Raw genomic sequence first — 17,770 nt, 5'->3', positions numbered from 1 at the left:
CACACAGGTATGTTTGTTCATTCGCAAATACAATTAAGACATTAACAACACGTCGCTCTAGTTTGTTTTTGTCCAACAGACCGTTTTTGACGAAATTGAGTTAAGTATGCAGTTGTTCACTGAAAGCATTTATTTATACGATACAAGTGAAAAAAAATAATTAAAAATATTTTAATGGGTTTTCAAGCCGCAGTTTGTCTTAATTCCACCAAAATTAAACAACATTCCGAGCATGTTTATTCAACACTTTGTCATACATTCAAATTAAAAACGTGTTTTCTTCGTAGTTTTAAACATTTGGAACGAATTTCACTTAAAAATAATAATTTCATTACTTTAAATAATTTTAGTAAGCTTGGAGTGAGATAATTTCATTGTATATGCATTTTTCGTAAAAAAAACTTTGAAGCCCTATTTCTCCCGATTTGCGTTTTGGTCTGTTGGACAAAAACGAACTAGAGCGACGAACAATTGAGTTAGTAAATTAAGGGTTGCAGGTAGGCGCATACACGCGGTAAGATATATCAACATGGATGATAATTGCGTTACTTATATTATTATTTTGAAGCATTTGCGGTCCTGAGTAGTTTATAATTATTATTAATTAACACGTATTTAATTGTCTCAAATTAGATTGATACACACAATTACCATTCTATGCACTCACCTTGAAAAATAAAGATGTGTCTTCCACAAAATTACTACATATATAAGAAAGTAGATAGGAAGATACAGACTTATAAATATAAGTATTGAAAAACAAAGAGTCATTAACCATCTAAATGACAGCCCTGCCATCGTCGCCACTGTTAAAATCTATGTACCACAAGACAATTTGTAACTTTTTTTGCAACTCGTACACAACCAACTATCAGACACACTCACTAAGTAATTAGTTATCTGCTTGATCTGAGCAACAAGTTGGGGGCTACGGTTGTTGTATTTTCTGACTCTATTTACAAAATAAAGCGTATCAGGACTGAGGAATCCTACACATTTTGTGGCGTAAGTAATGTTGTTTTTGTTTCTATTTCATTTTATTTTGCTGCTAGCGCAGACCCGTGAAAAATCACATTTTTTAAAAAGTATACCTACATATAAATACAGAGTTAATATTAAAAAAATTATACAAAAAAAAACGACCGAGACCATCAACTGCTTGGAAGGCAACTATGCTAACCATTATAATAAATAAGAATTACGTTTCTTGAAAAAGAATGACGCATTTTTTTAATATTATAATGTTACGAAAATGCAACGGAAATTATATTTTTTTAATTATTACATGAATTATAAACATTGCTGCTCATTTTATTTAGTTTTAATTAAATTGTCTAAATGTTTCATAGCCAAAGGTTCTTTCATCAGGATCAAAATATAAAGTAGGTATACTTTTCATCTGAAACATGTAGTAAATTTTATTAAAATAGTGGTTTAAACAAAGTGTACTACAATTAAAGTGATGCCAAAAAGGTAACGTACAATATTATAGAAGAATTATTTGGGTTCACATTTAATACTGTATGATTTAAAAAATCTATATTTTTTCTGTTCTTCGTAAAAGCCCGACTGGGCGCATGTACTTGAATTTTTTCGTTTTTCGCTATCCAGACTTTTTTTATAAAAAAAATAAATACATTACAAAAAAGCTGTTAAAATATGCGGTTAGTGAAAATGGTGTCGCGCGTTACAATATGGAGACTGACGTCTTAGGTACAAAATTTGAAAAAATAACTGAAATAACAGGAAAAATTTCAAATTCGTCACAACCTGGTGTTTTATTTATTTTATTTGGAAAACCAACAGATTACAACATTTTTTAAGGTATTGTAAATATACCTGAATGTGAACTGAACCAACCAAGTGCCTTGTGTATTTTAACTAATTAAATTTTTTTATTATATTGGCATATTATTGAAATAACTCAATGACACAAACATCCATTTTATTATATACGAGTATGACGTAACGTTACAAACGTTAACACTAATTAGGTAATAATAATTGTCCGGCGTAGGCGTACCTACTACTCAAAGCTCCGTTGTAAACATTTACGTCTTTCTTCTTAACAGAAAGTTCTATGGAAGCTCTCGGCGACACGACCATTCAGTTTACTAAATGATTAAAGTCTGGCCTGTTGGGGTTGGCTGAAGGAGTGTCTGGGCCCGGGGGGCGCGAGGTTGCCCCGGGGCTGCGAGAGCCGCAGCAGGCGGGAGCTGTCCCGGCCCCCGAGCGCGCGCGCCACGCCATACCCCTTCCCCTCGCCCACACCCTCCTCCTCGAGCTCGCTCTGATCATAGTCTACCACCGGTTCCTCCAGTGCGCTGATGTTGTGCTGGAAGTGTCGGGCGGAAGTCGTGCCCGACCCGGCCGGGGCCCCCTTGCGGGTGCGGCGCTTGTCCCGGGGCGCGCGCCGCAGGATGGAAGCGTGGTGGCTCGGGGGCGCGGGCGGCAGGGGGCGCGTGGCGTTTGCCTTCAGCGACCGCCGCGTCAGGTGCGAGGACTTTAGAGAGTCCTCGTAACTGCCGCTGTAATCCAACCAGCTTATCAGAACTGTGAGAAACAACATCTACCACCAGTTTTTTTTCCTTGTAAGGATTAAAAACATATTATACGAAACCTACACTGGACTATTACATATTATGTTGCAGTTTATAAGTCCCTAACCACAAAAACGTCGGGTACGCATTTTTATGGACGTACAAAACACATCATTCCCACATTATTGATCACTTCTCCTATAGTATAAAGAGATGTTCTTACAAAACAATTACATTCATACGCTAATCTTACATCACTCGCATAATCATAATACACACATGTTATATGTTACGATCATTTTTTTAATGATTAACTAATGTTTATAAGATAAGGTTTTTTATGCATGGCACAAAGAATAACAAATTATTATGAGAAATATAATTACTCTTAGTGGTTCAGAGCGGCATTTATTTGTACTCGGGAGATATTTTCGACTTGCATGGATATTTCAGGCGAGTAATTATTGCTTATAATAATTTGATAATGTTACGATGTTCCTAGAAAGACCTGAGTTTGTTTTCTTATTCTTGATTTTCTCTTTATTGTATAAAAATTATAATGTTACGCAGTCGTTCAAGCAAATAGGTGTAGAGCAATTAGTGTTTGTTGCTCCTATCTAATGATCAGCAACCCCATGTGGTTAGTTAAAGTGGAAAGGTGTCATGCAGTAATAAAAGCTGATGATATTTACTTGGTTCAAGGGAGTTCCCTGTCCTTGCCCCTGGGCCAGCCGCGGGAGGGAGCAAAGCAAAAGGCATACTGCTGATAGTAACTGCGAACACCACAAAACAAACACAACATGCTTAGCCATGACACCTAGCGAGACACCAGCGAGAAAATATGAAAATGGACATTCGAAAAAGCGACCACCAAAAGTTTCGACCAAAATGAAAATGCAGATGTTTTGAAGAATAAATTTTATGGCAGGTACAAAGAAGAACCTAGTTTACAATGACCATTTGAATATAACCAGAAAGAACCAAGTAAACACATATGTTACTGGTTCCTAGTGAGAAAAGAAAGGCTTTGTACAAAATTATAACAAAGCAGCATTTATGAAATTAAAAGCCATTGCGCTAATAGCAGTGGGGGTTAGTTTTCGATTCGATTCGAAGCAAGGCATTGTCAATCAAAGTAGGCAATATAATATGTCTAAACTTATTTCCAGATTTTCCAGAGCAAATAATTAAAAGTGTAGTGTGAAATACTAAACATAAAAAATAATAAACCCATTGATGCTATTGAACCTATGTCATTTGACTTTCGAGTCATTGAGCCATATTGCTCTTCCCCCTTTTGAGCAAACGCTTTGGACAGCCTCAATAAATTATGTTTTTGTTTCTGGAAAATCAGTGAAATCGAAGAAAAGGTCACAAAATGCAATACTTATTGAAATGTACACCGTGTTAGTAATGAGATGGATAGGCAATAAAGGCAATGGGCCAGTACTGACTTGCTACTGTCTTCCTCTGACTGGCTCGTGGAGTGGCAAGCACACGGACCCTCGGCGATGCCTGAGTCCTGCCCGCTCGAGTGCACTGAGGTGATGGACGTCTCCATGCCGCCCTTCCTGCAAGTAGTCAAACAAACACACATCACATCACAAGCAAGCCCAGGAGGGGACCCCTCGCGACATCAATTAGGCTGGGTGCTTCACACCATTTGTTTCATTGATTCGCTCACGTTACGTTGCGTGAGTGTTGGGCTAGTAATGTTGTTTTTCGCCCATGAAATGAAAACTTTTCCGACCGAATTGTAAAAAAATAGACTTCAACTGTTTTGCTCGGTGACCGGATAAATCATCAAAATGATAATTCATCACATCTTTAAAAAGTTATATAAAGTCATGGAAAGTGATGAAAAAAATTCTTTATTAACTGGGTTAAGTAGGTTAGGTTAGGTATTCATCTTTAAAAAGTTATATAAAGTCATGGAAAGTGATGAAAAAACAACTTTATTAACTGGGTTAGGTAGGTTAGGTTAGGTTAGGTTAGGTTAGGTTAGGTTAGATTAAAATAGGTTAGGTTAAAATTTTATTTTTTTTCATGGTTTTTCATTACTTTATATCACTTTTTTAAGGTGTGTTGAATAGTCACTGTGTTGAGTTAGCATGAAACCGTTTTGCTCATGTGATAAGCTTGTGTCATCTTCCGTAAGTATGTATGCATAGCAATTTTCTCTCCTGAATAGTTTTCACATTTTGAGTGTGCTGTATTTAAAATAAAGTATGTATTCTTATTTTGGAAATTAGCATTGGAAAATTCGTTTAACTATTACTAATTTAGCTTAAAATGTTCACGGAATGCATAGTTTACGATATATCTTTCACTATGGTTTAAGTAAACTTAAAATTAAAAACTACTTATTCATGTTTATATAAAATCCCTCCAGTAGGTTTAGTTAGGCTCCATCCTAACAGCTGTTGCGCTAGTGTGTGTAAAGCTTATTGTATGTTGTTTTAGAAATGTGTTGGCATCCGTTGTGATCACTCTCCCTTTCACATAATATACGCACATCACAGAGAGAATGGTTACAACGAAGCTCTCAGTGGCATATGATATTGTATGTGTTGTTGGGTACGGCACACTGTATGAATAATTTTAAGAACATGACCACTTGTTATAATAAAGCTCACTTGAAGTGAAATGACACTAAACTGCGGTATATAAATGCCATGTAATTATTATTGCTTACCTCTTACTGCCTCCCGGGCGCCTGTTGAAGCGCACGCAGGACGGCTCGTGCGGGCGCGGCGCGGGGTGCGAGGGCGGGGCGTGCGGGGGCGCGCGCGGGAGACTCATCTGGCCACGCACGCACTGCTGGTGAGCTTGGCCGAACTGGTCCACGCTGTGTCCGTGCGGGCACTGGTCGAGCGCGGGCGGGTCGGACTCGCGGTATAGGCGCGACGCGTCCGCCGCGGGGAATAGCCCGGCGCCCTTCATCAGGTGCCCCGAGGACAGGCCCAGCGCGGACAGGCGCTGCTGTGAGAAGGCTTTGTGACGATTCCTGCTGGAGCACTACGGATTAGTGGGGAAGTACACTACAGAGATCTCGATGATTCTCGATGGCCTTCACCAAGAACGGCGAAAGGGAAATGGATCATTTGAAGACGATTAAATGTAACGTGACGGAAGAGATAAAGTAACGTGTTATACCATTGTTTTAAGAGGAGTTATTAAAATTATCCATGAAACTGCGACGCTCTGCTGTGCAGAACACAAAGCAGGGATGCCAGATAGCCAATCACAGAGATGCTTCTCTGTCATAAATCAGTAACTGGGAGGAACTTAACTGGAAACCATAAATATTATGATTTCCAGCGACTTTGGAGACTAGAGGTTTGCTAAATTACCATTTCTTGGAAGTTTTGGATGGATCATGCAGACGATTTTGCAGTTATGTGTATCGCTTAGTCTGGAATGGAGAGTTTATATCACACAGTCAAATTTCATTACTTTCGTTTTGCAGTTTCCAATGACCCACAGTTCATTAAATATCTCTGGGGAATTTATTTACGGTAAAAAAACTAAACATTATTTTGGTTTAACAATGCTTGCCGATTTAAATTATTGCTCTGCAGTTAATAAAAAAACAAGCCAAAAATGTGAATTCATCTTTTTATCCAGAAACGATGCAATATTTAACAATTTGCCTTTTCAATAGTAAAAGAAAAAAAATAACCATCCAGAATAAGCCAATAAAAAATCGGTGTATGTGGCCATAATTATATTTATGATTTTCGTTATGTAAACGCGAACTTCGAACCAGTATTTCTGTTAATATATTTAGTTAGAGCGTTTTATAGTAAGTTAAAAGCAGTTAGTAGAAAGTGAGTGAAATAATATACAACAGATAATTTTTAATAATGATTTATTAATTTATCACAAATTCTATATATTAATGTGGCCATGAAAATAACATGGTGAAAAGGCCGATATCAATTAAAATTATTTTTAATGATTCAATGCATAATCCAATAAACAGGAAACACATCAAAAACCATTTCTAATAAATAATCGTAGTAAACCACATTTTCCATATTATCTACCAAAAATTAAGTAAAAAAAATTATTGACTACGGTTTTTGTAATTTCTAAATTAAATAATTAATATTTTAGGAAAATAAATTTTTTAAGTATATTATTACCACTTAATTATTTTTCTACATTCTACATATTTCTACATTGAAATCACGATAGTAAATTATACAAATTGCAATTGGAGTTATCGATGTTACAAATAATTTATTAAACTTTAAATTTAAATAAATATGATATTGTTAATTCTGACCTCATGAATTATTAGTTCGACAAATATGACGCTTAATAAACAGATCTCAATGGTCGAGTAGTTTAAGACGCTTGTCCCACTAAAACAAGATATCCTGGGTTCAATTCCTAGTTGTGACCGTTATCTTTTTTTCGGTGTCTTGTTCTGTTTAGATTTATTAGTACCTATTATGTTCTTTTAAAATTTGCGTGCCAAACAAAGTTTCATACAATTTCACTGTTGCATAGTTAAATACCTTAGACAAATGAAGTAAAATTGTTAATTTGAGTGTTAAACAATCTTAAAAAAAATGTTGTTTTAAAGTAAACGCTAACTAAAGATCGAATTTACATTGAAACCTTTGGTTATTTAGAAAAGAATTTTCACTTTCAAAGTAATCTACAAGACTCAATAAGTGGGTATTTCCACTGAGTCGATAACGTTTATGATAAATCCCCCTTTTTTCATAATCAGATGAAGTGATGGACCCTTCAAGAGTGTTTACATGTACTGTATTATGCTTAGTTAACATAATCAGGTGATGGACCCTTGAAGAGTATTGACATGTATTGTATTATCCTTAGTTACCAGAACTGAATGGCCATCTTTCTATATTCTTTCAACCTTACCCTCCCCTTCCACTTTTCTTCCTTCTTCCCCAGTTCCCTAAATTTAGTCATCCTCAGGTCATGAATCAGGTGATGGACCCTTCAAGTGTGTTGACATGTATTGTATTGTGCTTAGTTATCAGAACTGAATGGCCATCTTTCTATATTTTTTCAACCTTACCCTCCCCTACCAATTTTCATCCTTCTTCCGCAGTTCCCTAAATTTAGTCATCCTAGTTCTAAAAAATTAGTTTTCTTGTATGGTGAATACTTCAATACCAGGTTTGACAGTAAATATATACATAAATAGGTGCTAAGTACCTAACGAAAGTAAAATAAATTAAACTCCTAACCAAATTTTTAGGCTAATCAGGTGATGTTTTACGTTAAAATATTAAAATAATTAAAGCTTTCCTGTCAGCCCTGAGAGCCCCAAAATAAATATATATTTCCCAATTAAACTGAGATTTTAAAGTTCCCCTCAGAAATTTAAGTATTCGGACCATCGACTCATTGTATAATACATCAATGATCCGGAACCATGAAAGCGCGTCCGTAAATATGTAAAACGAATGTGTTCAAACAAGTTATTCTTTAACAAATCATTGCAGGCATTCCGTAATTTTCTAAAATCACAAACCCATTATAATTCACATTTTGAAAGAGCAGGGGCCTAAACACACGAAAAATGACATGGGCCCAAATTCTAGAGACGCGATGAGAGGCAAAATTATTTCTCAAATAAACTTAAAAAATACAATAAATTTAAAAAATGTGCTCAATTAGGATATGAGCGTTGTAATGTTTCGTATTTATTTCAATATATAACTCTTTACTAAATAACTTAAATTAATTATTAAAAAAATGATAGTATTTAATTTTTTTTTATATATATATGTTGAAAAAATATATGGAAAAAATATTTTACGACTATATATCCTGAATTTCAGTTTTTATTTAAGTTTTAATTTTTTATTATCTAGTAGCCTGTCACACTGTATGTTTTTGTGTATTTTTTTAATGTTCATCTAGTATCTGTATAATTATTAAATATTATTATTTATTTGTTATCTGTGCATGATGTGAGTTGTAACCTATTTATCCAGAAAGAAAGGTTACAAGGGCTCCTCAGGTAAGGGGGTAGGCTGAGTTTGTTTCGAAGTTGGCATACCTAGGGTTTAGGGGGGATCCTAACAGTCACTTTGTTTGGTCCCGCATGTTTGTCGGGCATTTTGTTCAGTCACAGCAAATCTTCTGTCGCTCACTCCCGCCACCTTCTACCAAGTGGATCCTTATTTCAAGGGAGGGTAAGGGGATCATTTTGGTGGATTTTATGCTTAAAGGTACTACCATTAATGCAGAGGCTTACTGCAATAAACTCGAGGAGTCAGCCTCCTGCATGACAACTCCAGTCCCGACATAGCGCAAGTTTCGCAGGAGCTGCTTACATCGTTTGGATGGGATATTGTTACTATTTCTACGATCTTTCACTAAACTAAATAAGTTATTGGGTGGGAAAGATTTTTCAATCGATCGAGAAAGAATCTGGGTCGAGGAAGCTGTAAAGAACTCGCTGAGGTCTATGAAACTTACATATAAAAGCTGTAACCTCAACTACAGAAATGTTTCGATCCCGACGGCAATTAAGTTGAAAAATAGTTTAACATATTTGTGAAGTGTCCATTAAATTTCTATTAAATGCAAGCATTTTTCGAGCCTATATAAATGTTGTCACCTTACCTTCTGGATATATCGTAATATGTGTATTTTATTAATGTATGAAATGTTATTAACGTGTAAATGTTTCCAATAAAATAAAATAAACCAAGGGCGCTCGGGCTCCCTCAGATAGTCTCGCTGAGAATGTGAACCAGAACCAGCAATGAGTTAATTGGGTATGTACACTGTATTGCATAGTCATTACATTATAATGTAGTTACTCCGAAACCAGTGACATGCAAAAGCGGCACCAATGCGTGTGAAATGAGTGATCAGTGATCAGCGATGAAACCTCTTGTTCCTCTTGAAGCAGACGATGCAGAGTGCCGTGGCCAGCGCGGCGAGCACGAGGGCTGCGCCCAGCAGCAGCACGCCGAGCTGCAGCGGGCGGAGCGGCGCGCGCGGGGCCGGACGTGGCGTGTCGTGCCCGCGGCGCTCCACGCGCACGGTGCCCAATGCTGCCGTCAGTGCCGCGTGCTCGGCCAGCAGGGCGCGCTGCAGCGTGTCCATGTCGATGAGGGAGTTTGTGATGGGGTCCACGGCATAAATGTACATGTTGGTCCTGCAACATTTATAGAATGATGTTATTTTTTTAAATAAAAATCTCAAATTGGTTAATGCAATACATCTTGGAAACTTGAGATTCGATAAAATTCATTTCAGATTGTTAGTGTTGTTTCATTAAGAAATCACTACTTATTTTGGTCAATAACGCACTAACCTCTAGCCGAATTTTTTCACTTTTTGATAAATATATGAATTCGTTTATGAGAGTATAGAGATGATAATCATATTCTGTACATGTTAGCTTAGTTATCCTGCGTCAAAGAGAGGATCCATTTTACACGGTGTCTGAAAATGAGTGGAAGGTACAATAGACAAACTGGTGAATCGACATCACATAGAGAGAGAACTTTAAAAAAAATCATATCTGAGCATTTCGTTTTTTTCCTTTATTCGGAAACTAAAGGGTTTAAAAATGTTCGGATTGGGTCGTAGCAACCGTTTTTTTATAAATTGAACTAAAATACCCAAATTTGCTCTCGATTTACTCGGAAAAGAAAGCTCAAATCTAAAAACTTAGGTAAAAATGAAATTGACTGACTTAAGCCCCTCTTCCAGGGTGTGATGCGGCTCCAGCCTGCGCACACGGATATCAAGCCCAGAGGTGGTCGCCAGTACGGAGGTGATGTTCTTCTCGGCCTTTTGCACCTGCAGCGCGGCCCCGTTCACCACCACCACTACCTGCCTAGCCTCGTCAATCACGTACACCTGGAACCAGTTTCACCATCGTCAACAGAGCTAAAACTTTGGTACATTTAATAAATATCGGTAAATAAAAAACATCGCAAAAATATGTGAAAACTCGGAAGTATTAACGGGAAACCAGTGAATTTGGGAAACTAATAAAAAGATATCAGTACAAAATATTGGAAATATCTGAAGGTAATGTTAGTAATTAAAAAAAATGAAAGACTGAGATTGATTACAATAATGAAATGTAATAAGGTGGCAAAAGTTAAATTGGTAGAGACGCCAGTTCAGGTAACATCATGTGCGACAGTTAATAATAATAATAATAGCGAACCCTCTGATATGAAAATATCTGGAGTCGGTGAATTATTTTCCCATTTGATCTCTGGTGAGTTGAGGTGTTGTTCTTGTATTGTTTTGTATTTATTTTGCTTATATAATGCACTTGCATAATGAAGATTGACTAGATGATCATTTGTGGAAAATTGTGTGGAAGGGTTTAGTTTTTCCTATGGGGAAGATTTAACCCGGACATAAAATCGGTAATGTATGATGATTGGATTATTTGTATAGCGCCGTTTTCGTGAGAAAATCACCTCAAAAGCGCTCAACAGCTAAATGCATGCATTTAGTACATTCCTATCACTTAGACTTATAACTTATTACTTTTGGCTTATAACTAAGATTAATGTCGAGTGATTTACAACTAAGACTTTTAAGTAATGACTTAAAACTATACAAATTTTTATGACCGAGTGGGTATTTACATAAGACCGATATAATACGACAATATACCTTTCCATTTTCTAGGTTCGTGTCTTTCATGTCTTTATCGATACATTTTATTTATTTATTTACGGTCTAATTGAGTTTTTAATATTATCTTAATTAAACATTGATTAAATTATATTTTTTATGTTAATTCCTCGCTGGAGACCAGAGGAAAATTATTTTTTTCAGAACCTCTTTCACCTTGAGTATGCTATGTGAAAGATAACAAAACCCTGGGGAATATTACTGAAGCTACTCGTCCAGACAGGTACGATGTCATCCTTTACTTCACCTAGAACCCCAAATTCGGTTTCAAGCACATTTAATAAAATACTATGATCTACCGTGTCAAATGCCGCACTTATGTCAAAAAAATGTACCAAACCCTGCTTCCATCCCGGTGATCAAATCTGAAATTACCCGCAAAAGAACAGTTTCCGTTGAATGAAATCGTCGATAAGAGGATTAATTTTTGGCAAACAGACGGGACGGTAGATGGAGATTATGACGAGGGGTGAACCAATGGCAGATGTTGGCAGATCGGCGTGGCAGCCAACGAACTCGAATATGGTATTCACCTGACATATCCCTATACTGTCTAAGTGAATACCATTTTGCGCTACAATTGCAACTCCCCCGTGATTTGCAAAATTAATATTCACTGTATCATTTTTATGGGCCTTGCAGCTTCATATACCGAGAACCCGCTCGACCAAACTGTTTTGGTTGACTGGGAGTCTCCGATAGCTCCAAAATGTGAATACCTTTGCCACGTATCACATCCAAAATATCATAAAATATCATTTGCAATGGATCGCGCATTCCAGGTAGCAACGTTTTGAAATATGTATCAGTTTTATCTTCCCCAATAATGGAAAACCTTAGTTTTTTATCCCTGTAATGATCTGTTACGTTTAGCATCAGGAGTTCTAATGGCGTGTTGGAATTTTCATCAATTTCAACTTCGTAATATCTTTCAACATTAGTAAAACTTTCACATTCAATATTTGAAAACATCATATCTATTCGTTACTAACACTATATAATTATTTTAACATAAACACATAATTTGGTTGATTTCACTTATAAGGACGCACTTTAAGAACACTATTATAAGAACTACCTATAGTTAAAATCTTTAAAATTATACACATACGTGTCTGCGGCTTCTTAGCGCGAACAACATCTTACTTTGCTTAATTAGGGAGTAAGATTTACTCACAAAGACGTTGGCGATGGCCGATCTGCCATCGTCAGCTCCCTTGCGGTCAGTGGCCTTGACGTCGAAGCCGAACACGCGGCCCGCGTCCCCGCTGAAAGAGGCGGCTGCGCGCACCAGCCCGCTCAGCGGGTCCACGGAGAAGCGAGCCGAGTGGTCGCTCAGCAACTGGTAGCGCACCGCGGCGTTATCTCCAAGATCATAGTCCGTTGCCTGCAAAATAAGGCTCAAATTGAACTACACACACGCCTTTGTCAACTTGTTCACGTCAATCAGAGCTCAAGTGCAAAGAGGGTATGTACAATATTATCATGTTCAACTCACCTGAACTTTCACAATTTCATATCCAAAAGTTGCAGTGGTCGGTATCGCTGCTACAATGGGCCTTCCGAATATAGTGAATCTGGGGGGATTATCGTTAACATCCTTTATGTTCACTACAACCTTAACGTCGTGCTTGGTTAGCCCTTCCAAATCTTCTTCTGGGACAGGGTAGATCATGTGAGGCAAGTTCCTTCCCAATTTGGGCTTCTCTGCCCTCACCACTATTTCATACTTTTCTTTAATCTCACGGTCCGGACTTTTTACTAAATAAAGTGTTCCGTTCCTAGGATCAACTACAAACATTCTCTTTGTATCAGTTTTATCTTCTCCAATAATGGAAAACCTTAGTTTTTTATCCCTGTAATGATCTGTTACGTTTAGTGTCAGGAGTTCTAATGGTGTGTTGGAATTTTCATCAATTTCAACTTCGTAATATCTTTCAACAAAAATCGGACCGTTAGAATTTTCTATTTCTTCCGGAATGTCCAATATTTTAAGCATTATTAATGCCGTAGAGCTCAGGCTCGGAAAACCCAGGTCGGATGCTACCACAGTTATATTATGGGTAGTCTCGGATTCGTAATCTAATCTTCCCGAAGTTGTAACAGTTCCGTCTTTTGAATCAATGTTAAACAGATTTGCCAAATTTTTCCGTCTTGGGATATCGAACAAAAGAAGCCCATTGCCGTTTCCAAGAAAATCTGAATCATTGGCGTATACTTTCGCGACTACTGACCCAAGCGCACTGTTTTCTGATAATTTTGCGTAATACACAGGTATCATCGAGACAGATTCGTAATTGTGATTAGGCGAGTCTTTGGCCTCTGGGTGAAACCATTCTAAAACTTCGTCAAACCCATAGAACTGGGGAGCGTTATCGTTAACATCCAGGACGTGCACTTCAACGGTTACAGTTGAAGATAGTTTATTATCTACGCCATTATCCTTAGCCATTACTGCAAATTTGTAATATTCCTGCTTTTCTCTGTCCAGTTCTCCATTAACGCTGAGAACGCCACTAAAAGTGGCTATCTCGAAAGGTAGATCATTTTCTTTGGTAACTAAAGTAAATGAAACATTTGCATTCTTACCATAATCAACGTCAGACGCTTCAATTTTTCCCAACACCTTGCGAGAATAAATTGCTTCCTCAACGTCAAAATTATACCAAGACTTTTTGAAAACAGGAGCATGGTCATTGATATCTTTTATAAAAATGCGAATATTCACATTGTCCTGTAATCCACCTCCATCTTTAGCTGATATGTTTAATCTAAATTCACTCTCCGGAGGAAGAACTCTCGACACGATAACTTCACCAGTTCGTTCGTTTACAATAAAATATTGCTTCGTGCTCAGCACACCAGACATATTTCCACTGAATGGAATAAATGTTTCGGAATTACTGATAAATTTTACTATCCCATTAGCGCCAATGTCGAGGTCATCTGCGAATATTCGTAAAATACTTGAGCCAACTGCTATGGTTTCCGGTACAGCAACTAGAGGACCAAAGTCAGAGAGGACGGTTATACCAGCGCTTTGAGTTCCCGTATTCGAGGGTTTCGTGTCACCACCAAAGCGGTTCTCCTCAACTACTTTTATTCGAGCGCTTTCATCATATTCTAATATTTCAATGTTTTCATCAGAAGGAACAACAATCCGATGGATTATAGGGGCATTATCATTTTCATCTGTGACGTGAATCGTCAATTTTGCTTCAGAACTAAGTTTTCCTTTGTCGGTGGCAACTAATCGCAAACGATAAAGAGATTTTGTTTCTCTGTCCAAATTGCCACCATTGAATACAACTCGACCTGAAGCCTTATTGACTTCAAACAACGTGTGTCCCTCACCGAATATTTCGTATATTATGATAGAATTGTTGCCCATATCGGCATCTTGCGCTATAACTAGATTTGTCATATTAACTTCAGTATTTGGTGAAGAGTTTTCTGTAATACTTCCATCATAGGAATTTTGACCAAAGATAGGCGCATTATCATTTTCATCGTCGACAATAATCGTTACTTGATATATTCCAGCTCCACTAACAGCTCCTTTGGTGTATTCGGCAATAACTGTTAATCTGTAGATATCTCTTTTTTCTCTATCTAATCCCTTTTGGGTATAGAGAGTACCATCTTGACCTAAAAATTACATGAAAAAATCTGATTTTAAAAGGTTTTCAAATAGTGTAATTAATATTATGATATGTGTTTATTTTAAATATTAAACTTTTTTGAATATTTTTTTTTACCTATGGCTATGTCGTCAGTTACATCTTGCTGATTGGCAATGATAAAACGTATGCTTTTTGCAGAGTTATTTATGACAACGTTCGAGTTATTTTGGTAAAGCAGTTGGCCGATGATGGCGCCGGCCAGGTTTTCTCGGACATGAAATTCAATCGGTGAATTCGATGCTCCCCTGGAAATTGACGAAACAGTATAAATTAACTGAAATCTTTATGAATTTAAGCGTACCACCGATAGGTTATTGATTCAAATTAAGATCTTATGTAACTTCTTCCATGAACGGCGCATATACCGGAAACAGATGTTACAACGAAGCTACATAATATAATATCGTGTTTTGATTGATAAATTGCGTACTTCATGAGAACTCCTCTCTCATCCTCCGGGTCGACCACGTGGATGGTGACGTTGGTGAGGATGGTGGTGGCGATGGCGGTAGCACTGGGCGTGCCTGTTCGGGTGACCACGGCCTCGAAGTCGTACAGCGGGCGCGAGAAATGCGCGGGGTCCGCCACAACAGTGATGGTGCCGCTCCTTTCCTCCACCGCAAAAGGAACTGTAAAAATATCAGAAGCATTGTTTCTCCCGCAATTTTCAAAGACCGATTTGTTGAATTGCTATATCAGTTATTATATGCCTTGTTATATTAGACAACTAATTTTAATATATTTACCCCCTTCGTGGTAGCTGTGCAATAGATCGTAAGCAACATTTTCCCTATCCAAAGCGTCATTGATCCTTATTTGTCCAATACTCGTGCCAACTCCCACATTAGCACCCACCCAAAACTCGTACGGGGCTCCAATAAAATCGGGAACTGTAGCTTTGTGTCCTGATTGAGAAAGAGCGCGTTTATTATTTATTGTTGAACAGCAGTAGTTGTGATTTTAAGAAACTGTTGTGATAATGTTGTTACCTTTAGCAGAGTGTGTGACTTCAACAGAAACAACAGCCAGTGAGAACCGGCGTTCACTGGGGTTGGCCGGTTGGTCCGCTGCCTCGAGGAAGAGGGCGTGCCTTCCTTCGGGCAGGGGAGACTCCGCCACCCTCAGAGCTCCGGATTGTGCATCCAACATGAACGGTGACGTCACGGTTAAATTACTACTCCTCTGTAAGTCATACAGCACCATCCCATTTCTCCCCAAGTCTGGATCCACGGCTCTTACCTGTCCAATCAACTCCCCGACCTTAGCACTGGACTTGATGCTAAATTCATAAAGATTACTCGGTAGGAAAACGGGGTTGTTATCATTGGCATCGAGGAGGGTAACTTCTACGTTGACGAAGGAAACCAGTTTGCTCGTGTTCGGAGCCAGAAGAACGTTATCTCCGACGCCTGCTCGGTCTGGAAACACATAAGTGGTCGTGTCTCCCGCGCCGTGGGCGAATCTGTCTTCAGATTTGTCGCTAAACCGGTCACGAGAAAGTGTTGGATTTCTTTGTTTTTTTGGACTCCTCTGATGTTGTGACAGATTACCAACAACGCTATCTTTTTTTTCCTTCGCAAATACTTTCATTTTTAATGAGGAATGTTGCTCTCGATCCAAAACACTCTGTAATTAAAATATTATTGTTGAGTATTGAATATTATTAGTCAACAAATCATTATAAAAACTAACGAGTAAAATATTTTTGACATAACAATAAAAAATATGGCGTATGATTTTCTTAAAATGCAAAATGTTTATATTGAAAGATGAATAAACGTGTAAATTACCTGATCTCTAACTGTAAGCCACCCTGAACGTGGATCTATTGAAAATGCCCCATGTGAGTCTTGGAGCTGGTAAAGGAATTCTCCATTTTCTCCCTGATCCTTGTCAGTAGCCATAACTTGAAGTACGCTAAATCCTAAAATGATCAATTAAAATTGGCATAATCAATTATTGTTATAATGAAATTGGGGTGAACTTTCTTCGAACTTATGTAAATGAATTATATGAAAAAACGGAATGGGAACAAGAGAAAAGGTTGAAGTAGATAATTCATGCGAGATGCATTTTTATTAAAATAAGAGTGTAAGAAACCAGTTTTTCCAATGTGTTCTTTATGCAGATAATCATGAAATAGTGACTTATTATCAAGACACCATTACAAAACTCACCGTTAGGAAGATTTTCCACTATACTTATGTTGTAAAAGTCAACCTCAAACTCGGGTAAATTATCGTTCAGATCCAACACTTCTACTTCTATCCTGGCCGTTGCCGTCTTTAAAGGGTTGTCTACCTGAGAGGCTTGTATCTGCAGCGTAAAGGTGTTTGCTGTAAAAAAATAACAATGTGGTTAGCAGTACAACGACAACAACAGTATCAGTACTAATTAGGACAGTATTCGCTATTAATAAAAATGTTCATTATTTCTGTTATCCCTGTGAATAATAAAAGAGTTCTCTCACCAGACAAACTTTTTTCAGCATCCAGATCGATTTCCCTGGTTAGGAAGAGGCTGCCGTTGGTGGGATTCAACGAGAAAAGATGGCGCTCGTTCCCCGAGATGATGTCGTAACGAAGCGGAGCGTTTAGACCGCGGTCTTGGTCGAACGCTGATATTGGAGGAGAGAACGCCAGTAACATGTTGATTCTGGCAGTCTGAAATAATCATCGAGAAGCACACCATTTCTTATCTGGGAGGAAATCTGTTTGTAAGTCTTTTTTTTAATCCTAAAAGGTAAGCAGCTTACCGTAACGTCCTTCATAATGATTATTTTACATTTTAACCCATATAACTGTTTTCAGCTAGCAAGGTAATTAATTACCATCAAAAGCTTTAGTGCTTCGAAATATTCACTCCGAATAATTACTAATT

The 17,770-nt window shown here is 37.7% G+C and overlaps 1 protein-coding gene across 1 annotated transcript in view; it reads right to left on the bottom strand.

The window, feature by feature from the left end:
- Positions 1–182: 182 nt before the first annotated feature.
- Positions 183–17,770, bottom strand: part of Cad89D (cadherin 89D) — a 68,023-nt gene continuing 50,435 nt past the window's right edge. The window contains exons 7-20 of the mRNA XM_089639397.1: positions 17,361–17,553; positions 17,068–17,226; positions 16,681–16,814; positions 15,880–16,516; positions 15,637–15,795; positions 15,321–15,519; positions 14,966–15,135; positions 12,706–14,855; positions 12,385–12,594; positions 10,243–10,409; positions 9,430–9,699; positions 5,236–5,547; positions 3,995–4,111; positions 183–2,528 (exon numbers count right to left, since the gene is read on the bottom strand). Coding sequence (XP_089495523.1) covers positions 2,123–2,528; positions 3,995–4,111; positions 5,236–5,547; positions 9,430–9,699; positions 10,243–10,409; positions 12,385–12,594; positions 12,706–14,855; positions 14,966–15,135; positions 15,321–15,519; positions 15,637–15,795; positions 15,880–16,516; positions 16,681–16,814; positions 17,068–17,226; positions 17,361–17,553 — 5,283 coding nt within the window. The 3' untranslated portion in view covers positions 183–2,122. The remainder of the gene's footprint in view (positions 2,529–3,994; positions 4,112–5,235; positions 5,548–9,429; positions 9,700–10,242; positions 10,410–12,384; positions 12,595–12,705; positions 14,856–14,965; positions 15,136–15,320; positions 15,520–15,636; positions 15,796–15,879; positions 16,517–16,680; positions 16,815–17,067; positions 17,227–17,360; positions 17,554–17,770) is intronic.

Source organism: Hesperophylax consimilis, chromosome 14, assembly GCF_061612785.1.
Source record: "Hesperophylax consimilis isolate HC1 chromosome 14, BYU_Hcon_1.0, whole genome shotgun sequence".
Taxonomy (NCBI): Eukaryota; Metazoa; Arthropoda; class Insecta; order Trichoptera; family Limnephilidae; genus Hesperophylax; species Hesperophylax consimilis.
Note: the sequence above shows the minus strand (reverse complement) of the source record. Positions and strands in the feature narration are given on the sequence as shown.